A 26,470-nucleotide genomic window follows, 5' to 3' on the forward strand; every position below is an offset into this window, starting at 1 on the left:
GATATCGACCAATGTTTCCAAGATAGGTAGGCGACTTCGCGTGCATATCAAACAGTTGGAAACCCTAAAAGATATTTCCTTGGTTGCCGGTTGTAAGCCACGAGAATTGGCCATTGTCGGTTTGCAGAAGTTCACATGCTGAGTCCCTTTCCCCAAATATGCCACAATTCATCTCCATGCAAAACGCACGTACGCAGGCACTTGTTCTTCCCTTCATCCGAAGCGTAACGCTCGGACCAATCAGGGGGACACCTAAAGATAGGGAGGGGCCCAACAGGATCCCTCATCCTCGCATCCGATTGGTCCGCCGCAAGGATGTTTCCGTGCGGAGGAAGAAAGCTCGCCACGCATTCCAGAATGCTGACATCCTGAGCTTCTGAGGTCGAGAGTGTGGACCAACAAATTTGATACTAAACCATGTTGAAACCCGCATGAAAAAAGCACAGAAGAATGGCAAACCGACTACAAAACCCCTCGTTCTAACCCGACATGAACGCGGTTAGCGAATGCTCAAAAACGCTGATAGTGTCGTTCGGTCGGGCCGTGTTTTAGCGTCGCGAAGGCCGCAATGGTTTCTCGATTCGGCTCCATGGGGGCTAAAGGCTAGCAAAGCTGAACCAGACAAGCAACCAAAAGACCCGCCCAATCAAACCAGTCTGCAGAGAACAATTGGGCCTGGCTTAGACATTCAATGATCACTTGCACCATCTAAATTGCCATCCCCTACTACAGAAATGGTAAAATTATCAAGCTACAAATGGGCATTTGATCTACAAAAAGACAAGAAAAAAAAATCAATAAAAGAAACAGAAAAAAAAAAAACAAGACCCGCTGAGGGTATTCCTAATGATAATTTGTTCAGAACTACAAATGAAACGGTGCACAAACTAAAGATATCTGGAGCAGAGGACAAGATGCATTTGACCCAGGTGGGGCAGAGAATCCACTCTTCACTAACCATTGCAGCTCAAGCATCACATTTCTCTTCATCAACCCAAGCACGACCTTTGACTAGAAAGCTGCAAAACCAAGATAGAGGTTAAAAGCAAAGCTACGCGGTAAAATTACATATTCTGAGATGAATGATGTTTTGGACAGGCCTAATCATGTGACTCAACTGCACAACGATCACCGAAAATAATAGGCAATAGCATCAGCCGTTCCGTTACGATGAAGAATCAAAAGAATGGCGGATGAATCGGAATCTCAAATACACATCAGCATATGACAGCTAATCCTCATGTACTCATCTATTCGGTAGGGACCGTCAAATCCAGCAGAGAGCCCAGACAAAAGAAGATAACATTCATAAAATACCCAAAACCATGCGATCAAAGTTTCATCGACTTTATAGGGAGTTTTTCCTACCTCAACGGCATTCATCTAATAGCCGAGGCTCCACGAGAATATAAAGTGGCTTCCCCCTAATCCGGCGGCGATCCTGTATGTTCGGAAAATGTAAACTATTCGGGAAATGTGCATTTAATTTTCATGCATCATCTACAGAAAGGGCAAAACCAGAGAAAAGGTGATCCGCTTATGCTGCTGCATCACTTTAGGGAAGATTCAATGACAAATACGACGTGAAAGAACAGTACTCAGTACTTAACAGGCCTTACCTTGACCTCAGGCAAGCCAATAACACAAGCACATTCAACTACTTCAGCCCCAACTCGTTCTGGCCAAAAAAATTAAAATCAAGGTCAGCATAAAACCATATGAGATGCACGAGGCAAGATTAAAGGCCAGACTTACCCAAAAGTTTTATGGCAGCAGACAAGGTCCCACCTGTGGCTACCAAATCATCGATCACTATTGCACGCTCCCCGGGCTCAACAGCACCCACATGCATTTCGAGACAGTCAGTTCCATACTCCAAGACGTAAGATTCTGATATTACTTCACCTGCATGAATCATCAACAAGCATTGCAGGCCTTGTCGCAATTGAGATCCTTTCTACCTCTATGAAACACACAAAGCAAACAGAATGCAGACGAAGTACAAAACATAGACGCCCGCATACGACACAAACAGAGATCATCTACACGACTTACACTGACATGACCCTGTCCGTGATCTCTACGTATATAGGAAACCCTACTCCCCGAAGACAAGCTTTGTCCATGGTTCGATAACACTATACTAGATCTCTAATGCTGTGGTACTCGTGCATAACAGTGTCAGCAAAGGGTGATGGTAAGAAATGCAGTGTGGTATGTGGATTTCACTCTGTAGATCCTGCTTTGGACTACTTTAAAAATTCGCAGAAACTATATATCTTTTGTGAACTATCCAATTTCTGGGGCTTGTTTTAAAATGAACAGAAATGATAAGTTCACAAGAGTAATGAAATACATGGTTTTACATGTTAACATTCGAACTTAATGAAAACTTTCAAGCATTTACATAGAAACCAAATCGTGAGAGCAACAAGATTTGCTACAGGAAAAAATTAAAACATAAGAGTCGAGATAAAAAGAAAAGAAAAAAACTCAAATTGCACGAGTGCTGCTTGTTTTCGCTCTGTTCCTGGTTGTGATTTTAAAATAACAAAGACTACACAGAAAATTTATCAAGTTCTGTGTTATTATTCCAGTTTCAAAAGAATGAATGAGCATTTCACTGCCTTCAGCTTTCTAAAACAATCCCCTCGACTTAAAAAATATATATTAAATTAAGGAAGGCTTTCACACACATTCTACGGCCCACCTTCTGTTTCCCCTGAAGATGAGAACAGAACACTGAAATATTTCCACTTACCAAGGGCAAATGTTGTAAAGATCGCACGAGTCGATTCGATTTACGTGCAGTTGGAGAAATGCAAAGCTAAAATATGTAAAGATTATAACAAAAGACCCGAAAGAAGAGAAACACGTACCTGGCAACTTCCTGGGCTTACGCAAAGGAACAAACTTTGCGCCGATAGCTAATGCAATTGCCGGACCAAACATGAATCCTCTGGCTTCTACCCCTGAAGAAAGATTTTTTATTTTTTTTTCAACCAACTTCAGCTTTGACAGTACTCAGAATGAAAGAGGAACCAATCCTTTCACAAAATTTACAAGATAACATTTCCAAACAACGTACTTTCTCGTGAGATTTTCTCCTTGTTTCCTAGTTGCCACTACCCACCCATTCACTCACATTTAGTTCACCAACAGCTATAGATAATGACAATTTCCTTCGACTTTAACAAAACTAATGACAGATGAAATCTAACACAGCTCCCCATCCACAAGGACAAAAGAAAAGAAAAAAAAATTTAGACCAGAACCGGCAAAACGAGAACTCCGCTCCAAATGGGGAGCTGACAAGAAAACAGCACATGCCTGCAACGACAGAGATGTCCATGTCACGGTACCGGTCAACGAAGATGTCCACCGTGTCCTTGAACGCCTTGTGATCCAGCAACAGCGTCGTTATGTCTTGGAACATGATCCCTACAACAAAACAGAGGGTGGGTGGGGCAAAAAAGCAATGAGACCTTTTTTTTCAAGAAAACGCGCCCAAGAACAGCAAGTACTCGACCAAATTCCGCTGACAACAGGAAAACCGGCCAAAGACTTCCCCCCGGGCATGCAACAGGAAAAGCCCAAAGGGTACAAATTCGAGAGACCCGAAAGGTTTGGAGATTGAAAGAACCAGCACCTGGCTTGGGGAAGTCGGGGACGACCCGGATGGCCCGAGAGATGGCCTGGAGCCTGGGGTCTCCTCTCAGCCCGTTCTCAGCTGCGAACATTCTTCCCCACTTCTCTCTCCCTGTGTCTCTCTCTCACTCTGTGGAGTCACTACTGTGAGGGAGCTGGGCTCCAATGGAGTTTTATGTGCGCTAACTTCAAGTGGGTGGGGAGGGAGTAATGAGTCTCAGTTGCTGTAGCGGCATTTAGATGGATGGGGAGGGGTCTTAAATGGTGAGGGGATTTTCCCTCCTAAACAGGGCTCAATCAAATCTCGCTCTCTCTCTCTCTTTCTCTTTTTCCTGGTTTCGGTTTTCAATGTCAGACCAGATATGCTAGGCTGCCCCTGTTCATCTCCATCTACATTTGTTTTATCGTTGTTTTTATTTTATGTTCGTGTTGTCCGAAGCACGAAGCAAAAAAATGGGCACCGCGCGCGGATCACGTGACCCTCTCGGCACGTGCTCGACACGTGCCATTGGATGACATTTTGTTTTTCTCCAACAGCACATCTCGTCGGAAGGAGATTCCCTCCGACCATGTAAACATCAGTCGCTTCTAAGTTTAGTCGGGTTTGCGAGTTTTTTATCTTGATTCGCATTTTTTTTTCTGGATTAAATAAAGTAGCAATAAATAGCTTCATTAAACGCTCGATCATGGATCAAATAAAGGGTAATTCCCTTTTCTGGAATATAGATATAACCTTCTCCAAAGTGGTACGAATAAAATGGCTCGGAGAATGATCGATAATAGTAGGTATAATTAGTTTCGTTTAAGGAGTTATTGCACTACGTACCTGCAGCAGCCTCTAAGGAACTATCGAATATAATGAACTTACTTAAACATCCGTGCACGAGCCCATTAAGTGGGGTGTTTACCTGCCGATTTTCGCACGCGCCATTTCTAATAAACATCACAATGCTGGCGGCAGCAATCACATGAAAAAAAAAATTCCGGCTCCGCAATAGTAGGGTTTTCGCAATTTCAACGATCCGCTCACTAGATAGGAAAAATTTGGACCCGATTGATGTCTCGTTTTAAAGATGTGAATATCTAAAGACCACGTGATTGTTTCTTTCCCCCCCCGGTGAGGAAACCATTCCGCGACAAAATGGACAAAATTTCTAAAGAGGGGTAACAGAGAAATTATTTACGCGAGTGAGAAGTATGAAACCGGGATGCGCATTGCGCACACTGTTTACGGTATCTAAGCCGTGCTTAGGTTTGGTCGGAACGTGGATTTTGTGTTGACTAAACATCGAAATCAACATGGCTTATCCGGAAAAAAGAGAGAGGGAAGATTCTTATGTTCCTGACCGGATTCGTGCGTCGTTAAAAGGAGCCCCGCCGCCCCCCTGTTTTCCAACACACCCATGCTCTACGCTTTCTCTACTCTCCCTAAATAATATATTATTCAGGTATCACTAAAATTAAATTATCCAAAATTAAGCGTTTTAAATAGTCTAATTTGAAACCAGATTGCTAATTATGTGCGGCTGATCCCAACCGGGTCAAACCGGCAGCATCGGAAAATGGGGAAATCGGATTGCTATCGGGTTGAGCCGCCCGACTGGCTTCCGTTTGTTTACGATCCACCAACACGCTAAATTTGTTGAGATTAGTGGGATCTCATTCGCGAATGTTGAAGGGTCGCTTGTTATTAGGGCCGGCTAATTGTTATAATCTATTTAGATAATAGATGCATGTCACAGAGCGAAAAAGCAACAAAAAAAAAAGGCGCACACACACACACAAAAGACAAAAGAGATAAGGTGTCGAATAACGAATATAACGTAACAAGATAGACATTTCGCCAACCGATATAAGCCCACGGTGGTTACAAACATAATCACGTCACGGGCACATGATGTTAAACCGTACTTGCACATTGTTTTGTAATTTCTACTGAAAATGGCATTTCTCGATTCATATATTGACTTTAAAGAAAAAATCAAAACACTACGCGTTAAATACTTAGAATCGGAATCAGAGGACGCCTGATTAACATAACTCATTCCCGCATTCTACACTATACATGCCCGTGCACCTCCGTAATTCATTCATTGCACGACTCATCTTCACGTTATCGAGATACATAACAGCAATTCCTCGGGAAAAAAAATAACAAATCGTCGGAATTAACATCAATAAAATCGCAAATTGCATGTCGAAAAAAGAGCTTTGCATGAAATAATAATAATAATAATAATAATAATAAGAAGGCGTGCCTCATTACGATCGTTTTCTTCTTCAAGAGTACCTAACGTTACGGCATTAAATTTAAAGGAGCAATTCGAAATCCAAAAAAAAAAATAAACAAATAAATAAAAGAGGAACAGCGATCTGGCTTTACTCTCGTACCGTAGATTTCGCCCTGCCGGAGTTGTCCCTGTTCGTAAATCTTTTTGACAAGAACGAGGTGAGGGGCAGTTTCGTCAAAACACGTGCAACAGAAATCGACGGCTAGCATATATATAGAGAGAGAAAGAGAGAGAATCGAGCAGGCAGGAGATCTCGTAAAGATTCGGATGTGGTCCCCGATGTGGTCCCCGCCCCAAACCCGATGTCCTTTTCTTTTTACTACTTACAGCGCTTTTAATGACGTGGCGTTATTGCCCCGCGATTGTCTTTAAAGACAGCGACCCCATCCACGTGTCCTGTGCTCGTCATTCCAGACCAGACCATTGACCCAAAATTGCGAAATTGCGAAATTGCGAAACTAACTTGTTTTTTTCTTTATATGCTTTTTAACGAAATCCCAAGCTTCACGTCCGATGCGTGAAGCAAATTTTTTAAAAAATAACGGATTTTTTTGTCAGTAAAATAATAATAATAATAATAATAATAGTTGGCATAGTTCATATTGCGATCCTTTCGTAAATGCTTTGACGGTGCTAGTGAATAAAATCCTTTTAAAATTCAATCGACCTTCGAGATGTTGTTCATATCCCGTTAAAATACGCAAATTATGCGATATTCGAAAAAATCGACCAATGCTTGCACATATCCTCTTGAGCCAAGTCATGCTTGTTAATAATTCTTTTTAAAATTGATTATTTGACAAGTGTCCAAAGATTAATCTTAATAAAATTATTATAGGATGGATTCCTTGTTATAATTTGAGAAAGGGTTTTGTTAAATCATCTGATATTTCGAAATATTGATGCATCGAACTGGTGTCGTATCGAATGTTGTTATACGTCTTATCCAACTCTTAAACTCGTGGCACTATTTTCACATTGGGCATTGCCACATATTCTCCCTGGATACCTTTTTTTTTTTTTGGTCAAACCCTAGATACTTATAAAGCTTATTTCGTGTACGATCGTTTAATTTTAAAGACATCGATTGCATCCGATATAAGTAACAATTGGCGCATTGAAATTTTCAAATTTTTCTCTTAAATAGTTGCTTAATAAGTAATTCAAAATAGCCTTGAACAACATCTTCTTCACAAAAACCCTTCCCAACATTTCCATCAATTCGAAGAGTTGGGGGTCGCGATTGCAAAGGTGCAAAATTCCGTGTTTGGTTGCTGGATTTGCGTCGTCCCAGGGGTGGTCTCCACGCGAGGAATGACACGTGTCTTGCTCGGTGACCTGTCCTGTTTTGTCGTCTTGCGCTTGCTGGCCCCCAATAAATTAATGCTTTTTTATTGTGTGGGCCCCGGTTTGGGATACGGATTTTTTTTTGCGTCGTGGATTTGCGAAACAATCAATTCATAGAGAAATTCGAAATCTTTCCGCAGCCGCTCGAAGCCCACGCGCGTTCAAGCTGGTCCCAACTTTCCTTTTCTAATGTTGCTCTGGCCCACTTACGGTAGGTGGGCCCACCACGAGTAAATTCCCAATTTCCAATTGACATGAGCATTGGATTTATAACAAAAAAATAAAAAAAATTTGATTGAAATTCAGCTGTTAAGGATTTGTGGAATCACAAAGCAATTTCGTGGCCAACCTAAAAAGGCAAACGAAAGCTATGTCGTGTCACGGAAATTCCGAAGCGACAGATGCCGATTGTAAGCTTTCAATAACGTAATAATATTAAGCGGTAGATAAGTAATTGAGACAGAGAGACACGTAAGGAAAGTATATAAGGTTGGATACATCATCGTCTCTCGCTTAGCCCGTTGATGGAGAAATGATGGTCTCGAGGAGAATGAGCGCTAGGCCTGCACAATTCCTTTTCCCAAATGCACGCGCTCATCAGCCTAATCTCGGTTAAGAGGCACACGATTAGTTGTTCTACGAGCTTAAAAGAGCATGTTTCAGCTTCGAGAGCATTATCCCCTTTAGAATCGCGAAACTAAATTCATAACGTCGCACGACTGCACACGTCGAGAGCTAGCAAGCCCGCCAATTTGTTTGTTTGTTTGTTTTTATTTTTTTGGGTCTAAAATGGAGTGGAAGACTATAGTAGGTCAACGTCAAAGCCTTTAAATTCTGAAAGATTAGGTGAAATGGATTTGATAGAACTATGGGTTGTGGATGGATATGTCATGTGCATTATGCAAGCGTGCTAGTGTTGCATGTCCCTATTGAAAGGGTCCACGTCCACCAAACAAACGGGGGAAGGAACAATTGACACGACAACGTGCAAGGCTCAACTGTTCATAACGCACGCGAAGGAATACACTCTTTTTTTTTTTTTGGGTACTGTTGCCAAAAAAACAGGGCAACATCATCCCCAAGACCTCGGGGATAAGGTATCGCTTAATTTACAGCCGCATCTAATCATCGAAGCTGCATCTGTGTCTCGGTCGTCGCCAAGTACGATCATCGGTCCGATCCCATAGATATTTGTTAGCTTTGTTTCTTGAATCGAGGTTCGAAAAAAAAGGGGGGCCGGGGGCGTTGTCGCCCAATAATCACGTAATAAACGTCGAATGGGAAACGAATCGACATCGACGGTGAATCGATATAACCATACATTCGGCATGCACTTCTTCGCGATTCGACGACAGGATGATCGGATTTTCTTTTTCCTTATAACCGAGCCTTCGCGTCTAGTTAAAATGATGTTTTTTTGATCCACGCGGTTCGATATCGATCGTTAAAATGTACGCCACGATAGATTAATGTCTACTATTTTTACCTACGACACGAAGGAAGGGGGGGACCTCGAGCCGACCTAATTTAGCCTTAGAGTCACATTTCCACAGGACCCCTCCATGGTGTGTCGTCTGCCCACAAATTCAATCACAATCATTATGAGTCGCCACATTGTGGAACCCCGTTGGGGTTGAGGATTAAAAAACGAAATCTTCTTAGGAATCCGGGGGCAAATTTTAAAAAATATAAAAAAATTAGAGGTCTGTCTAGGGTTTTTGGGACCCACCAAATGGAAAAGAGCATCCTATGATGGTGGGGGCCACTTTCTACGAGGGGGGAGAGGATTAGAAGATTTTTGCAATAATTTTTTTGATTCGATAAGTGGCCCCAAAAAATCTTTTGCAATAATTGTTGGGGGCAGTTCCTTGTATACGCTTGAACTGTCTTCTTCCGATATATTGATGACGATGGTGATGAACACGTCAAATGTAGATGCGCATTGCAAGTTCTTACAAATCGCTCGGGAGATCTCGACGCGGGCTCATTACTGAATTGGATGATCGGTAATTGAACATTTACGACGGCGGATTTGTTCTTAAAAAATGAGAGTCTTAAAATTATTTGAGATTTGCTAAGTTAGAAAGCTTTCTATCTCGAATAACGGAAATTTAAACGAAAAAAAAATTACTTAGTAAAAGAAATTTTGTGATTCCCAATATTTTGAATTTTTTTTTTTTTTGTGGTAATACGCGTAACTAATATATAGAAAAATTAGGAAAAGTGCTTAGTGTTATCTGCATTCGACGAGTACGAAGAAAATAGATATTATAAGAAGAGGGGGTCCAACGTAATACGTCACATCTCGATTGCCGCGCCGCTAATCTCAGATCGAATCTTTCTATCATGGACGCTTTTTGAAGTTTAGGTAATCACTGGACAAGCTGCTTCAACTTGTGATGTTCCAACGCACTTTTAACGTTGGCTTTATCCACTTCCCCAACCATGTGTGATGTCGAATCTCTTTTTCAAAAGACGCTTCTTTTTTTTGTTTTTTCCCTTTTTCTTTTACTTTGGATAAAATTAGGTATGTATGACTCTTTTTTTTTTAATATTACATATTTCCAACTCTCCTCTCTCTCTCCGACTTTTGTTCTGTCCTTTTTGCAGAGCACGAGAGTCAAACCTCGCACCTATAACATTAGGAAAAAAGTGTCAAAAAAGTCATAAACCTATTGCATTTGTGCCAATTTAATTTTAAACAATTTATTGATGCCAATCCAGTCCTAAACCTTTTGTATCGGTATCAATTCAATCATAAACATTTTACATCTGTGACAATTCGGTCATAAACCTATTACATTTATAGCAATTAAGTCAATCCGGCCAATTTTGGCCAGAAATTCGCCGACATGGACGTTAGTTGTCCTTTGTGGCACGGCCGACGCCGACGCCGATGTGGATATTTTTCATTTGTGACAATTCGGTCCTAAACCTATTGCATTTGTAGCAATTGAGTTAATCCGTCCAATTTTGGCCAGAAATTTACCGACGTGGATGTTAGTTGTCCTTTGTGGCACGGCCGGCGCCGACGTGAATATCTTTCAATATTATTTTAGTATTTTTAAATATTGGTAATAATTTTTTAGTGATTTATAAATGAAAAATAAGAAATAGAAAAAAATATTAAAAATATTTAAAAATACTATTGTGCACACGAGCACCGGCCGTGCTACGGAGGAAAATCGACGTCCATGTCGGTGAACTTCTGGCCAAAATTGGCCGGATTGACTCGATTACCATAAATACAAAAGTTTATGATCGAATTAACACAAATGCAAAAGGTTTAGGACCGAATTGGTACAAACGTAAAATGTTTAGGATTGAATTGACATCAATACAAATGGTTTAAGGATAAATTAGCACCAATAAAAGGTTTAGAACTGAATTGACACAAATACAATAAGTTTATGACTTTTTTGATACTTTCTTCTAATATTAACATCCCCACCTTTCAATCCCTTTACTAGCAAAGCGACATGCTTATTGGCAGGTAAGTATGATTTAAGTGGTCGTTTCGGATGTGACATTTTTTTTTTAAATACTCAAATGGTTTGACAATGTTAAGAATCTTTTTAGCCGCCGTGGCACCTCTATCCATTGGGCTGAATAAGCTGGAGATTTTGTTTGTTTCTTGCCGTAGTGTATGAATATATGGTGATGATAATAACATGGACAATATTAAACCGACCCGTCTACATGTCTCCAAGCAAAATCCCACATTGGGAAAAAAAAAAAGAAAAATCAAATCGCCCCTCCTTATGAACTCGTTGTAGCATCTTTGCTTAGGGATTGCGCGGTTAGGGTTGCTCTTTGTACAAAGGAAAAACACAGTCTACAAGCATAGCATCTCGATTCCCGTTTCTAATATGCTGGACAAAAGCTCCAACTCGGCTCGAATATCACCCCGATGTCATCTATCAACTTTACCAGCTCTAACATCAAATGATGTCCATCGCATTTTCAAAGTCGCGTCATATGCTAGACGAAAACCCCAATCCGACTCGGGGTATCACTCGATGTCGTCCATCAACTTTACCGACTCTAACGTCAAACGTTGTCCATTGCATTTTCAAAGTCGCGTCCCAAGACGAAAACGACTCGATTGAATTCGGATGGAGACGAACGGGCACGCCTCATTTTAGCCGCGACAAAAACCGACAAGAATTCCCACGATGATATTCCATCATTTGATGACAAACGCTTCGACCGCTTTGGATCGACTAGAATCTCTAACTCTACTTCCTTAGATGTCTTTCGAGATAACAATCACTTTAAGATTGGGATTAGATTAGATTGATCTCACCTTTAGGATGAGACATTGATTGCCGCACGCCATCATTATATTTAAGGATCAAAGTTCTTCTTAAAAAAAAACAAATCATCATCTCCTCTGTCCCCCAGTTGTCTGGTGTTTTTTACATCATGAAAAGATTCAGTCCGAGGATTTGAGAATATCGGGCCGGGGGAGGTGATCTGCGTGGAGCAGCCAACATCAATCGTCAATTTCCACTGGACCAAATTTACAAAAAAAAAAAAGTTCCCAAGTGGGGCCCACCGGATTGAAATGCGAACGAACGGCTCACGAAAATGGATCTTGAAGAGGGGTGGGGGAGATATCCTCTCGGATCTTATCTAGGGATCCAAATCCTACTTTTTTGAAAAAAGCGGGGTCATTTTCTTATTAGGGCAAAATGTTGGATAATTGATTCCCAAAGTCTTATGGTTTTTTCTAGCAATTTTAGGGTTTGGTGCCCGCAGCACTGGAGATTAGCTGGATCTTGAGCTTTGATCCTAAAAGATATTGCAAGTGGGTGGGCATTTAATCCGGCATCAATCTACCTAACCTACGAGATAAGAACATAAGAGCACTGCATGTCCTGCCGTCTCGAGACTTATCTCGAACGGGGTTTTCTCGTTCACGAAGGAAAATCGAAAACATTCTCCCCGAAGAAGATCTGGTAACGTCACATTTTCTCCGAGCGGCTCGCATCCGGGGAGACCGTCCATTCCCTTACGTTCGATTTTATCGCGATTCGCGATCTCTGTTTGTAGATCGGCACTCTCTAGGGCCGATTCGTTTTTGCGGAGTTCCTAATCATCTATTAGCCAATATCAATCCTCGATTTATGGCCTACCAACAAATTATCAGGCGTTGAAATTGGAATTTGGGCCATTGACTAAAAAAAATTGGGCCCAATCGGGAATACATCAATGTCCAATATGGGCCTAGTCCAGAAAGGCCAGGGCTAGAAGAAACAAAGTGGCGAGATTGTATAATGTGGGCTCCTACTTGTGGCCTGAAATGGGCCCAGATAGGCTTTTCTTCTTTCAAATGGGCCCTAAACTCTGGACCTAGTTGAAAGAAGAAATTGATTAGTAGTCTCAGGGCCTGTTTGGCAGAAACTGAAAATTAAATGCTGATTTTTTTTTTCGCTTAAGTATTTAATTTTGATTTTAATTTTCAATACTCAGTTGAGTTATCAAGGGCCCTTTAGTCTTTTCCCAATTCATTATTTTTTCCGGTGTTGCTAACTTGCTATGCTATGATTAAACGAGTGAAGACCTAACGGGTCTGCCATGTTCTTCTCCGCCAAGATAAACAAGCAGAATCTAACTTCACCAATGATTGGGATCACGAATGATTAGCAAGCAGATGATGGAGGTCGAAAGCAGGAAGAGCCATCTAGGGGGTCGGGCCTCGCCGGCACGCGAGCCCCGGCGATGCACAATCCCGAGAATAGCCACATGTGGGCAGCGCTACAACATGTCGGATTCCTCCGACCACGGGCTGTCAACACTTGCGGCTTTCATGGCCAGTAATTCACTGCTCGGCAAAACCCACACGTCAGCTCGGCACGGCATCTCAAGGAACCGCGCAAGGGGGCCGACATAACGCTTGAGCTATTAGTGGCTTCTATGTTGCCCCGTCAGGTCCAGCCAAGAAACCTTACTAAGGCAGGCTAAGAACTGTAATGAGTCGGTTTCGGCGTAGCGAGAGGCTCTCATCGCGGGGGCGGTCCATGTGCGTGAGGCCTTTGTGGATGGATTGAAGGAATTATTGACGGAAAAGAACATATACACGCTTAAAAGATAACAGTTAAGACATCAGGACTTGCCCGTCTGCAAGCAAAGTGATTATATGCAACGACATTGTCTCCCACGACATCATCATTTCAGAAGGTAAACCCCGGCTAACCTTCGGAAGCACGGCTATTGAGCACCAGCGCTGACGCCTTCTCTGAAAAGGATGTTGGCCACCGGAGGCGGAAGCCAAGCTGGATTACTTGCGGCTTGGCCGTCCACCTGTTGACGCTCGCCGTGATGCTCTTTTCCGTGTGGCTTTTTGACGGTTGATCTTCCCATTTTCTTGCCGACAAAAGCTCCGAGCTTCATGGCAGTGAATAGACTGATGGCAATGACAAGCGGTCTCACTGACCAATGAAAATCCTCAAGGTGCTGGTATTTCTTCACAATCCCAGGACAGGTATCGAAAGTGACCATTTCCACCTCCGCTGGATCGGCCATGAAGCTGCTCGATTCATCCCCAAATGTCAACAACCCCGGAAACTTCACAATGAGGCACCCGTTCGGTGAGATCCAAGATATCCTCCCCGTGGCCCAAGTGCCTTCCCTTTTACGCGGCCACTTAAATCGAGGGCTAAGAACATTGGCTCTCAATCGTACAAATTGGCCTACGCAGTAAGATTCCGCCATCTGTAAATCCAAAGAACTTCCTTTCCAAAGGGTCTCCATCCCGATGAATCCGACGGTGACGCTTCCGTTGCGGTCAATGGAATGGAGAATGCCCACAGACGAGTGCCTCTTGTCCTCCTCCTTCAACCGCACCCAATCTCCAGCAGCCAGGCCATGAGTGACTCGCTCTAATTTCGAGATGTGAATTCTCAAGGGGTCATGGATGCCATGAACCCTCACCAGCACAAAGCCATCTCGATCTGTGTCGCGCTCCAGGCCCACAATCACTCCTTCAGGGACATCCATATTTTCTAGCTTGCATGACTTCAATGGCTTTCTCGAACGCACGGCATCACCCACTTGGAGCTGATCCTTTGAAAGAAACCACTCTGTGTAACCAAGGCTACCTGTTTTACCTACCCTACTCCCAATCTCTCTCCATCCTGCTTCATTATAGTCCGCATTTTGTGCACTGCAAAATCAATAGCCACTTTTAACTGCAAGTGAAAACAAGCACGCAAATATGTATAAACTCGCAATGCACTGAAACCTTGAATTCTAGGAGGAAAAAAAGAAAAAAACTAGTTAAGCAATAACCCAAATCTTAAGTCTACTCAACATATTTGAAAACAGAAATAAAACAACCAAAGGATCTTGTCAACAAACACAGCCACCAATTCAAACCCTGAAATTGCAAAAGACCGAATCGCAAACACAGCAGCACACATGGCAATGACCAACCATGAACATCCTCTAATGCAACTTCATATTCATCCTCCAAACCCTGACTGATTTGACTACGTGCTTAACCATCGGTAAAAGTTTCTATACAAGATAAAAAGAAAAACAGCAGCACAGACAAATGGCAATTGTCAGATGAACCAAGGGAACCCAACTGGTATCTTTGGAAAGATTCTCAGAACCTAAGGAGTACCTTTTAAATGCTTGCAAAATGTCTGTCATTAATGGACGGCTCCTAAAATCATACTCGAAGCATCCCAGTAGAACGTTCTCGACTGGAGGAGGTAGCCCACTTGGGATCCGTGGTTTTTCCTGCTTTCTTACAACTGAGTTGTATATTTCGTCGACAGACATACCAAACCAAGGCTGAAGACCAGTTAACATCTCCACAATGGAACAGCCAAAGCCCCAGGAATCAGTCTCAAAGGATATAGGGCCCCTTTCATCTGGTTGCCACTGTTCAGGGGCCATGTAGTTTGGGGTTCCTAGCTTGCGAGTCAAATCTGAGCTGGGCAATGGGATTCCGAGAAGTACAGATGGTATACCAATGTCTCCAAGAACTGCTCGATCCTTTTCATCAAGAAGGAAGTTACAAGGTTTAAGGTTGAGGACTAGAATCCCTTTTGAATGCAGCTCTGATACACCCTGAGCTAAATCAACACCATACCTGTAAAAGGCAAATATTAGCACATACTAATTGTTTAAAGATGTACGACCGGAAAAAAAAACATGTTTAACGATGCAATACTTCCAGTTTGGTTGCATCACCTGAAAACTTCTGGCAGTGAGAGCTTTCCGGCCTTGAGACGAGCCATCTTGTCACCAACGGATCCCTCATAAAATTTCATGATAATGCATATCTGCAGACATACAGAGAGCGTTATTCTTAGCAAAGGGTAGCTACCTTTATAAGACAGTTTCTACTTTATAAAAACCACATAACTCACTTTTCCATTTAAAATAGAAACTCCATGCAACCAACAAACACCTTCGGTCCCTCGACATTTGGTGAAAAGATCCTTAAATTTATCTAACACAGCTCTTGCATGATCCTCCTTGATAGGATGTAACATCTTGACAGCCACTTCATGGTACTCTTCATAATCATCACTTGACTGATGATGAGTTGCCAACCAAACATCACCAAACAAGCCCCTTCCAATTCTATGCCTAAGTTTCATAGTGGCAGGGTCAATCCACAGGGTTGATTGGTTTGACGTGGCCACCACGGTCCTCAGGTGGTCGGGATCGCCTTCAAATAACTCATACTCAAAAGCAGGAGGTTCGCCAGTGGGCGGATTAGCAGCTACGACTTTTTCAGCCATCCCTCCTTCTGCAACAACATAGAAAAATTATCAATAAACATCATTGAAAAAACGATTAACAAGGAAAAAAAGATTCAACTCCACAGGTTATTCTCCCCGACATGACTAAGCATGACGATCAGCTTAGACTACCCAGCAAACCTATTTGAGAAAACAAAGATAAAGCTCTACATAAAGATCAAATTCCACTGGTGACTGAACGATCACCACTTTAATGTTGTACAAAAGCACAAAATGTTTACAAAGACAGCCCATACTCCGAAAGAACTTAGACAGATCCGAATTGCAGTCAACTGAGGTTACAGATACTACAAATCATATCAACAAGTTCGAAACAGTAACAAAATCAAGTATGAACCAGCACAGAAACCACCATCTAAACAACAGCTGGGAAAAAAATCACCAAATTTGCAGTTCAAGAAATCAATCAAACAAAAAACACTCAATACTACGAGAACTTCTATTTCTGTGACTCTGTCTGGGGAGCTTTTTTCCCTTTTCCTCGAATCTTTCGAAACATTCAAACACAACTCGAGCCCAAAACCATCGCCACTCCACCACTTCGAATAGAAACGACAGAAAAGGGAAAACGAACTCAACTGGGTCTCCACGGGACTCAACGGGAGAGACGGAATAACGCGCTGTTCCCACAAAAGTTTCGATTTTGAGCAATCAGATCAGAAGCCGAAGAAAGGGGCGATTTCTCGACAGAATACGAAGCGCCGGACCAAATTTCCAAAAAGCGAAAGTACGAGGCACAGGACTAGTTGCCTTTACAGAGAAAAAAGCAACGCTGACATAGAAACCCAGGAGCTTATGATACGTAATTAGAAGGTACCTCGGAGAAGAAAGCACCGGTTTGAATACCGCGAAGGATCTCTACCTGGAGTTCGGGCAGATACTCTTCCTTGTTCGATTTTTCGGAGCTGAAAACTGACGAGACTGTACCGTAGCTACGAGAAGGGAGAGAGAGAGAGAGAGAGAGGTGTGATTTAATGGTGAGAAAAGAGGTTGTTTTTTTTTTTTTTTTTTGGGTGAAATGAAAAAATGGAGGAAATCACGATTAATCGGCAAATAAAAAAAAATTTGCAATCACGTCATGATATTTCTTTTGCTTTCTTGAAAAATTCAGTTTTGAAGATAGGCAAAAAGAAATACCCGTATTTTTAATTTCCCCGAAATTTATTTCGCGGTTTTAGAATCGGAGTCACGAGTTCCGTGGCCTTCCTAATTGAGAAAAGAGAAATCGAGGAAATGTACCGCGACAGCGACTTTTATCTTCCGCTTTTGTCTTGTATTTGTTCTTGAATTGACAAATTTTTATAATTTTTTTTTCGAACACATTAATAGGGATGTGTAAAATTAGGCGCATATCTTTAGAAATATTGAGAATAACGGTTGATATTTACATTTATCCTATGATCAGACAAAATTGCAGAAAATTTTTTTTTTTCGAAAGGGTGTCTCTTATATTTAGATAGAATATATTGCTCAAAATATAGGAAAGAAGAAGTTGACTTTTAATGCTTTTTTTAGGTTTTTTTTTTTATCTTGTAAAACTCAGAAAAATTGGCCCTCATAGAATGATGCACACGCTATTGGCTTAGTTCAAAGTCGGAGGATCGGACTCGACTGCCGTCGAAACTCCGAGGCTAGTCTCGTCGCCCGTTTCGCCACCGAGACAAGTTAAAAAAAATAAAATAAAGGACATTCGTTATCTTGGCCATGCCGAGCGAAGGTCGCATCATTTAGAGTAGATGGTCGTATAATCACGCCTCGGGATCTATTTTATAACGGAGTTGACTCTCACGTCCGGCCTTGTTCCTCAATCAAACCGATCGCAATCGGGCTCGCCGAACATTGCCTCTCAACCGTCTCTACTCGCGGCTTGATTTCCTCCGCTTCGTGCAAAGGAACTTTAACCACGTTTCGTGATGGATCCTCAGTCCTTCAAAAGTTGGAATGATGCGTTGACTTCTTCGTTCGTTTGTTTTTGCTGTCTCTGTCTCTCTCGCTCTCTCTCTCTCGTGTTGCTGAAGTTGGAAGAAGAAGCCAACGGGAGGAAGGAAGCGAAATCGGGCACGATTACGTTTTGGCGCAATCAACGGGAGAGAGAGAGAGAGAGAGAGAGAGAGAGAGATGGAGGGAGATTTGTCTCGCAAGAATTTGACTCACTACGAGTTGAAGATTGCTTCGCACCCTTCACCCTTTTGACTTGTATTATTAATAGGACGTATAATGCAAGAATGAGCACGAACGTGGTTTGAATTCTCATACGTAGAGATTGGATTTTCGTTTTCGCTATCTCTTTCTTGAGCGGGCTTGGTATACCGGTTGAAATCGTACTTCTAATCCTAGGATATCGTTCGGAAGGGGAAAATTAATGGAAAAGTTCGTAAACCTATAGTATTAGTGTCGATTCGGTCATAAACCTTTTAATGAGATCAATTTAGAACAAAACCTTCATATTTATGCCAATTGAGTCCATTCAGCTAATTTAGGTCGGAATTTTGTTGCCTTTCTCCGGGTCTCGTGGAAAGTACATACCATCGTCGTCGCACTAACACCGTAGGTTTCATGGAATTTGTCACATTTAGAATGTGTGAATGGTCAGTATGTCTATAGCTACTGATGCAATCTATAATTAGGCTCGCCAATGGAATTTTGGTTTAAAAAAAAAATTGGAATGTTGGTCCAACCCCTATTTCTTGTTCTTAGGCTTGATGGAAAACATTTGAATTAAACGGGCGTTCTCTTTGGAATTAATGAATTATAATAGCTCCATAATTCACACAACAAGTAAACACAAAATTTATTTTCAAATGCAGCTTTTCTTCCTTCTTTTTTTTACTCAATTTTGTGGGCTATGTCATTCGGCTCTAATGTTTTCGATTGTAATTTCTTTTTCGACACAACGAAGAAAGAAAATGAAAAGAAAAAGAATATTAAATACCCTCGTCATGTCAACTCCAATATCACTTTTCATTCTCTATTTTCAAAATTATTGCTTCGGATCCTTAAAAAAAAAAAAATCTGGCAAGTAAAATGACCAGGTTGTCCTACCTTTAATTGAAAAAAACCCATCGCCCTTGCTCTCTACTTATCCAACACAAACCCTAGCCTCCAAATTTCCAAACCCAACACAAGCCCCAACCCCGGGGCCTCCTCCAACATCACCACCTGCCATGGTCGCATGCTGCCGTGCCTGTCGCCGTTGCCGCCGTTCTCGTCCCAAAAGAAGCCTTCACTACATTGGATTCGATTTCTTTAAAGCGTTCCTATTACAATTCATTCCGTTGGTGAATTTCATACATGTTCGATCATACACTCCGGTCCAGTTGATATAACACGATTTTGAGATGTTCTCTACGAGAAAAAGTTTTGTCCAGTTGATATAACACGATTTTGAGATGTTCTCTACGAGAAAAAGTTTTACATTTTGCACCTTATTGTTGGAATTGAAAATACTTATATGTCTAAATTGCAAGTACTTTTTTGAACGTCAACGCAACTTATTATGAATTTATAGAATTCTTCAACTATAGCATATAAGGACACCACAAGTACAAGTGCCATAATTTTCATATGGTGCTCACTTAAATATTATAGCTTTTGAATTTTCGGCCTCCTGCCAACCCTAATTTAAAAAAAAGAAAAGAAAAGAAAAAAAGACCGACAAAAATAATAAAATAAATAGATAAAATAATTAAAAAATTCAAAAAAATATTAAATTTTATTAAAATTTTGATAATCAAGGGGATTATTAGGTCAAAGTGATCAAGTTCGGGGACATTGGAGATTTAAGTCATGAGGAATTTCGAAAAAACATGCTTCATTTCATAAGCTCGTGGGGTAGTTTGATAGATTCAACACGCTCTTCCATTTCCATTTCTTCTTCAGACTCGAACCTTTTCTTGATACTAAACATGCCGTGATCAAAGGTAGGTTGGTGGATGGAGGACTAGTTATAACATCTTGGCGCCAAATCTTTAGAGCCACTTAAACTTCAACAAATAATAAGCTTGCGAATATCGACTAAGGATTGGATCACAACTATTTGGAATAGAATTGCTGCTCCGGAAATATTTATGGAGTAAAAATTTATTTGGTAATGCAATTTCTAGAGCAGAAATCTGTTTGGCTACGTAATTGTATTTTTCTACTTCTGAAATATTTTTTTCTTTCAAAAGTAATTTTAGAGGCACTTGAAAAAGTGAATTTTTTTTTATTTCTCTCTAGAAATAGAAAAATAAACTTTTGACTAGAAATTAATTTCTAAAGCAGAAGTGTTGCCATACGAGCCATTAATCTAACTTGTGCCGTTCCAACATGCCCTTGATCCCTTCCCCCGACTTATTATGACTTCTAGTTGGCAAATCAAGTCGAGTACAAAGACTAAGCAACAGATCAAAACGGCCTGATTAAGGACGTAAAGTCGGCCGGCCGAGGATGATGGAGTGGCTAACCGAGTAATGAACAGGCTCGGGGCAGACCGAGCCCTGAGAACGAATGGCTTGCCAAGCTAGGCCCGCCCTTTTCGTCCTTCGAGCCCGACCGCCCCCGACCCTCGACCCGGTCCAATGCTCGAGCCTAGCATGGTCCCAATCGCGGGCCAAGTAAAGATTCATCAATGGACAAGCTATGGCATTGCACTAACCGGAAGTCACATTACCACTTACAAAGTATCTCTTTACACAGATAATATAAGGATTAATTCAAGAATTCCAAACATTCTTGCATCCAAATCCAATCCCAATTCTCAAAAGCCTTTTCCTTTCATCTTCTTCTCAAAGATGCAGTGAAGAATCTCGGCATGGATTGATTTTAACTACAAAGCGTGGGGGGAAAAGCAGGGGATGGTTAAAAATCATTGGACGGGGAGGACCTTGTTGACGATGTCTTGGCTGAGGACGGCGATCTGGGAGTCGAGGGCCTTGATGGTCTCCTCCTTCTGGCTCTCCAGGCTGACCAGCGCCTCCTCCAGCTCCGCCTCCACCTTGCGCCGCCCCTCCCGCAGCTTCTGCTCCACCTCCGCCTGCGTCTCCTTCTTCATCTTGCTGAGCGCCGCCGATATCTCCGCCCTCGCCGCCCGCATCACCGCCGCCGCCTGCTCCTCCAGCTGCTTCACCTCCGCCGACGTGTCCTTCACGCTGCTCAGCTTCTCCTTGATCGCCGCGTCCCGCTCGTCCATGAATTTCCCCATGGGCGTGAAGTAGATCTTGTCCAGCGCGAACATCAGCAGCAGGAACTCCCCCGCGATGATGGGCAGCGTCAGGTTGAAGTCGAACAGCGCCGCCTTCTCGAACTCCTCCGCCAGCGCCGGCAGCGGCTGGGCCAGGAGGAGAGCGGAGGGCGCCGCCGCCGCGGCGAGGAGGGGGAGTGATTTCAGGGAGAGGGAGGCGAGGGGCTTCGGGAGCCTGAGCTGGGGGAGCGATGGGGGTTGCTTGGGTTTTGCGGCGGAGAGGGGAGGTGGGATTTGGGTCTTGCAGGAGGATGGGGAGGCCACGATCATCTTGGCCATGGCTGCGATCTTGAGGTCGACGACGGCGGCGAGACTTTCTCTCTCTAGCGACGGGTCTTGCTGATTGCGTTTTGGAGAGAGAGAAAGTGGGAGGGAGAGGTGATAAAAAGGGGAGAGACTAAGCGAGTGAGGAGGAAGAAGAGGACGAGAGGATGCAGACTTCTGGAGGAGCGCTATCTCTTCCTTCGCCACACAAATTGATGAGGTTCTAAATTTCTGCTTCGCACGTGCCTTGCGCACGTGGGATCCGATGGGAATGTTCCACACTTGGTTCTTAACATCATCACTGACTTACTCGTAAGTGTTCCTCCATTTTAAGGTGAGATTTCATAACCGCCACTCGATCTTCCGCTCCACAGGTTGATAGATTTCAGATCACACTTTGGAAATTCATCTATGGAGAAGAGGGGAAGAAATGAAAAGGTCTGAGTAGGAGATTCCGTTACACGAAGGGCTCGGGATAACAAGGCGGAAAAAGGAGAATCAATAATCACTCCGGACAGTACATCGCCTCATGTCGGAATCGATCAGTAACCATCTAATACTGACATCGTGTACCGAGTGATTACAAGCTCAATGCCAGGGCCAGCTTGTGCAAACAGACAGGCTCGAGTTTCGACGACCAATGTACTCCGTGCTCTCCGACCGGCTCTGCAGGAGGAGTTCTTCAATCTCTCCATAGATCCTTCCGACTATATGGTGTCCTAGCACAGAACACCAGTAACGCCCTTACTCTGTTCCAAAAGGCGTCGACACACTTTGAGCGAGTGACCTTGCCTACGCTGCTTCTATCTTCTATCATGGCCAATCTAGAATAGGGGAACCACCCCTGCAGGAAATTTGCCGATGGGGAATTAATGTCCTCGCTGAAATCCTCTCCTCTTTGGTCACGCGGGAGATTCCCGTTCTCGATATCTCCTTCTTCGGTTTCTTCTCCCTTTTCGGAGCTGTTTGATCTCGAAAAGGATCTACAAATCACACCATTAAGATGAGTCAAACGTCAACATAATAAATAGATGGAACCAAATAATGAATACACGATCAATCTTCAAGCTTAGATTATGGACCCATTACATGGAATGCAGCACAATTCGAGCACTTTTCGGCTCCCTCATGTTTAACAAAGCCCCGAAAATTGTAGAAGTGTGTTTGAGGGCAGGATTAAGAAGTTAATCGCTGACATGTCATATGATGAGCCATGTCATGGGCATTTGCTGTCTAACAGAGGTACAATTTCAGTGACCACTGATTTAGTGGGCTTAGAACTAGTGCATAAGCAGAATACTTCTGTGAGTTTCATAGAAGCATGATTACACCTGATAGAGGATATGGAAAACACCTAAAAAGAAATGAAGAAAATCTCACCTCCTGGATTTTCTGGGAGCAGCAAGCCAGACACTAGATTTCTTCTTAGTTAAGCTTGGGAAACTTGAGACATGCCGGATGAAATGAAGCTACATAGTAGGAGGGAATAATTAGCATGGAGTACATTCGATAAAGAAATTAATGCTTGTTTTAGAGCAACATAAAAATGCAGTTACCATCTTCAGATACTTGTGCAGAAATGGAATAGTGAGAACGTTAACATTGTTCAAGAACGGCATTAAGAAACCGGGGCTAACTAAACTACCGACACCGACCTACTGATGCTGCCAAGAACATGTCTACACACAACAGTCCATCAGTCATGAAATTTCTGATAAGCACGTTTCGTGCAACTCGATGCAGATATCTATAGTATCTGAAGGAAGCCATAGCATACCTCATCACCATCCTTAATGCCGTAGTCAATTATATAATCAGTCTCTGTAACTAGCTTCTGACCATCGTAGCATAAGCAAAATTGCCCCCACACATGCCGCCTATATGAAACAGATGCAACAGAAATAGTTATTTATGTTAATTGTGGCCTTTCTGAATATTATCTAGAAATAAAGTACAATCAAAGGGGAAAATGTGAACTACATTCACTTTTGGCCTTCAAAGAAACATGACAAGAGAAAAGGCAGATGACTATTGCATCTTCAGGAGAGGTTTTATCAGAAAATGCTATAGCAGAGCTGCTGCCAAAATCCGCAAGAGTTTTGGGAATAGATGCAGCAGTAAGGAGAAAACGATGCTGCTAACGATTATCATAACAAATCAACCGCTGCTTTTAGCTGTGAGAGGCCTAACTCTTTTGGTTCTTGTACTGTAGAGAAGAATCATACCATGATATCTTGCCCGGTCCCTTCTTCGGCATGAAACTGAAAACATGTTCCACTGCCTCCTTGAGCTCCAACACCGTCGCCATTTTCATGACTTCGATATCTGTGGACCAAAATTAAGCAGGGACTTTGAACTCCTCAAACATCAAATTGACCAATCTTTATCTACAACCAGTATGAACAGCTCTCTCTTTCTCCTTGCCTTATTTTCGACATCACATAAACACAAATATGGTATAGCAAGTATCAACTGCAACTCATTTCCTCTTTGTTCTACTATACTGAAGTTATTCGTTGTTCATACAACTGGTTAATTTCATGGGAATTTCTCAGCAGGCAAACAAAGTGAAAAGTCAACAGCGGGACATTAAAGGGTAAATATAGCATCGATGTCCTCAGTAACTCCAATACGAAGGTCAATTTGGTTGATTACAATACCATTGACAACTCAAATATCTTCAAATCCTCCCACATTTCAAGCGATCTTCAGGACAAGAAAGGGACAATGTGAGTAATGTCAGAGAAGTTGCACAGCAAGAGAAAAGCTGGACCTGCATTTCTCTCAATTTCAAAACATTAATGTTCTCAAATGAAATTCGCCGACATTCTTAGAACCATATGAAGTAAAAATGAGGCGATGGCGAGAAACCTAAGAACAGAGCAAGTAAACTCAACATTCATGTTCCAAACGCGCCTAGCGCCTAACTCAGCGATCGCAGCTCAAATCGCTTCAAATCCCTCGCACGAACTCCACTGAAACGCACATTGCATGGCTTTCTAATAGCTGGACCTTTTCGAGCTGATTCTACAGACGGAGAATGAACAAGCCGGAAAAGAGAGAGATTACCGAAGCGAGAGCCGTCCAATTTGAGGACAGAGAGCTTGAGAGGCTCCTGAGGGAGCTGACTGTACGAGAAGCTCTTCCTGGAGATCCCGCCGACCACCGTCAGCGGCGAGAAAGGCAACGATACGGACGAGCGGCGCTTGCACACCATCCTCCCCCGGAGGGAGCCGTCGGCATTGTCGCCGTCCCAATCGTCGTCGTCGTCGTAAACCCTGACCATGATCTCGCTGCGAGACATGACGGAACCCGAGACGACAAAAAGAGAAGCTCCCAAAGCGACTCCGAAATCCGGCGACGGACTTGGGACGATCGGGTCGCTCGCGAGCGTCGTCACGATCAACCCATGTGAGGTTCGGGAAGAGGGGGATTTTTATACGGATCGGAGGGATTCTTTGGAGAGAAGGACACGCATTGTTGCGCGCGACGAGGCCGCTAGGGTTCGCGCTTCTCGACCTTTTGAGCGACGTTGGTTTGCGAATTCGAAGCTTGTTGGCTATGGAGGAAGCTTGTGTCGGAGGATATTCGAAAGAGAGAGAAGAGAGAGAGAGGGAGAAATTTGCATTCTTTTCTCTCTCTCCTCTTCCTCCTCCTCCTCCTCCTCTGTTTGAAGGTTGTTGGTCTGGTTTGTATTTTGGAGGGGGGACAGTTAACTTCAACTTTTGGGCCTTGGGCCTGATTTGTTCAGTGCACGGTTTTTGGGCCTTGGGCCTTGAGTGGCAATAAAAAGGGTGGGCCTTGGGCCTCATTTGTTCAGTACCATTGGTTTTGGGCCTTGGGCCTTGAGGGACAGATAAAAAGGGTGCGCTAGGGAAAGTTTTTGCTCCAATGTTTTTGCATGGCTATGAAATGTAATATATATTGTGTTTGGTCGTTCGGATTTGGGTTCAAATAAAATAATGAATTATTATGTCTAGTATTTGGCGACGTTCTCTATACCGGATACATATCTGGAGAAGAAATGCGGGACAAATGTGGAATTAACCCAAATTGGATACTTCTCTTTTAAAAAAAATGCATTAATACACCTTGTTATCTTCTAACAATGGAGTGATGGAATAACGTGTTCGGATATTGCTTCGCCGGCCACCGTGCGAGGGCCACCACTACGAAAACCCGATTGTTTTCACTTCAGACAACGGCGAGATCGCCATCACCTTCGACCACCACCGATTGTCATAGCCGACCAGCCAATCGTGTTCCGTCGACTGAGGGTGAAAAGGAGAAATTATGCGTCACATAGATATCACCATCGAATGACAGGAAATCTCCTCACGAGTGCGCCAGATCTGTCCAGGTCGCCGTGCACAACAGAGGCCTGTCTGCCCTTGTCAATAGCTGCCCCCAATACCATCCACTGGTGGATCTCCATGCACCTCCTCTCCGCCCCTCACTACCCTCACGTTGTCGGCTTCGACGTCAAGGGACGCCGGAGCTCCGCGCGCGGTGTCCGCCACCTCGTTCCTGCCCTTCACCTCTGCATCGACCGCTAATGCTTCGTCTACCGCATTGGCGGCGCTCCTGTCTCCCCAGGTCGCTCCAGAGGCCCTCAACAACCCGAGGCTCGTTTTGCGTTCGAATCGCCTTCGACGGGGTGAAGTTGAGCGAGGACTACGGCTTGGAGGTGGAGATTGTGGTTTGATATGGTGAAGCCGGTGGTGAAGGGGACGAACGGAAGGGAGCTGAAGAGAGCGGGCTTGAGGACACTGGTGAGGGAGCTCAACGGGGCAAGATCTGGAGATCCCTCCAAGTAGGATTTTCAAATATTTAGTCATAGTATTTGGTAGACATTATTTCCGTTAGACTAAATGTTTTGTTTTTTTTGTCAAGCAATCTAAATATAAAAGGAAAGT

The 26,470-nt window shown here is 43.0% G+C and overlaps 4 protein-coding genes across 14 annotated transcripts in view; all 4 read right to left on the reverse strand.

Annotated features, from left to right (window-relative positions):
* LOC115753718 (adenine phosphoribosyltransferase 5-like) overlaps positions 1-18,075 on the reverse strand; it is a 29,314-nt gene extending 11,239 nt beyond the window's left edge. Inside the window, exons 1-9 of one of the 4 annotated variants that reach the window (XM_030692470.2) lie at positions 18,048-18,075; positions 9,856-9,870; positions 3,650-3,768; positions 3,331-3,441; positions 2,880-2,972; positions 1,756-1,905; positions 1,620-1,678; positions 1,369-1,441; positions 730-1,019 (exon numbers count right to left, since the gene is read on the reverse strand). In XM_030692470.2, coding sequence (XP_030548330.1) covers positions 1,370-1,441; positions 1,620-1,678; positions 1,756-1,905; positions 2,880-2,972; positions 3,331-3,441; positions 3,650-3,740 — 576 coding nt within the window. In that variant the 5' untranslated portion in view covers positions 3,741-3,768; positions 9,856-9,870; positions 18,048-18,075 and the 3' untranslated portion in view covers positions 730-1,019; position 1,369. Of the gene's footprint in view, positions 1-729; positions 1,020-1,368; positions 1,442-1,619; positions 1,679-1,755; positions 1,906-2,879; positions 2,973-3,330; positions 3,442-3,649; positions 4,008-9,855; positions 9,871-18,045 lie in introns of those variants that run through there. The other 3 variants (XM_030692469.2, XM_048277280.1, XR_007198076.1) reach the window with 3 other exon arrangements.
* On the reverse strand, positions 13,348-17,049 carry LOC115753712 (E3 ubiquitin-protein ligase KEG). Of its 8 annotated transcripts, none has more exons than XM_030692456.2 (6): positions 16,943-16,977; positions 16,887-16,911; positions 15,671-16,056; positions 15,492-15,583; positions 14,917-15,390; positions 13,348-14,454 (listed from the first exon to the last, which is right to left on the reverse strand). In XM_030692456.2, the coding sequence occupies exons 3-6, from the start codon at positions 16,046-16,048 to the stop codon at positions 13,500-13,502; spliced, it is 1,899 nt and encodes a 632-aa protein (XP_030548316.1). In that variant the 5' UTR covers positions 16,049-16,056; positions 16,887-16,911; positions 16,943-16,977; the 3' UTR covers positions 13,348-13,499. The 8 variants fall into 8 exon arrangements, with proteins under 8 accessions (XP_030548316.1, XP_048133233.1, XP_030548313.1 ...); XM_048277276.1 differs by lacking the exons at positions 16,887-16,911; positions 16,943-16,977 and adding an exon at positions 16,649-16,863 and having other exon boundaries at positions 13,348-13,485; positions 13,523-14,454; XM_030692453.1 differs by lacking the exon at positions 16,887-16,911 and having other exon boundaries at positions 16,932-17,049.
* Positions 18,076-20,690: 2,615 nt separating the features above from the next.
* LOC115753717 (ATP synthase subunit b', chloroplastic) lies at positions 20,691-21,983 on the reverse strand. Its single transcript, XM_030692467.1, has 2 exons — positions 21,976-21,983; positions 20,691-21,646 (listed from the first exon to the last, which is right to left on the reverse strand). The coding sequence occupies exon 2, from the start codon at positions 21,567-21,569 to the stop codon at positions 20,916-20,918; it is 654 nt and encodes a 217-aa protein (XP_030548327.1). The 5' UTR covers positions 21,570-21,646; positions 21,976-21,983; the 3' UTR covers positions 20,691-20,915.
* Positions 21,984-22,230: 247 nt separating this feature from the next.
* Positions 22,231-25,225, reverse strand: LOC115753716. The gene is made up of 5 exons (XM_030692465.2): positions 24,624-25,225; positions 23,780-23,879; positions 23,332-23,431; positions 22,935-23,023; positions 22,231-22,537 (listed from the first exon to the last, which is right to left on the reverse strand). The coding sequence occupies exons 1-5, from the start codon at positions 24,856-24,858 to the stop codon at positions 22,237-22,239; spliced, it is 825 nt and encodes a 274-aa protein (XP_030548325.1). The 5' UTR covers positions 24,859-25,225; the 3' UTR covers positions 22,231-22,236.
* Between the last annotated feature and the right edge of the window lie 1,245 nt (positions 25,226-26,470).

The sequence above is a fragment of the Rhodamnia argentea genome, chromosome 4, assembly GCF_020921035.1.
Source record: "Rhodamnia argentea isolate NSW1041297 chromosome 4, ASM2092103v1, whole genome shotgun sequence".
Lineage (NCBI taxonomy): Eukaryota > Viridiplantae > Streptophyta > Magnoliopsida > Myrtales > Myrtaceae > Rhodamnia > Rhodamnia argentea.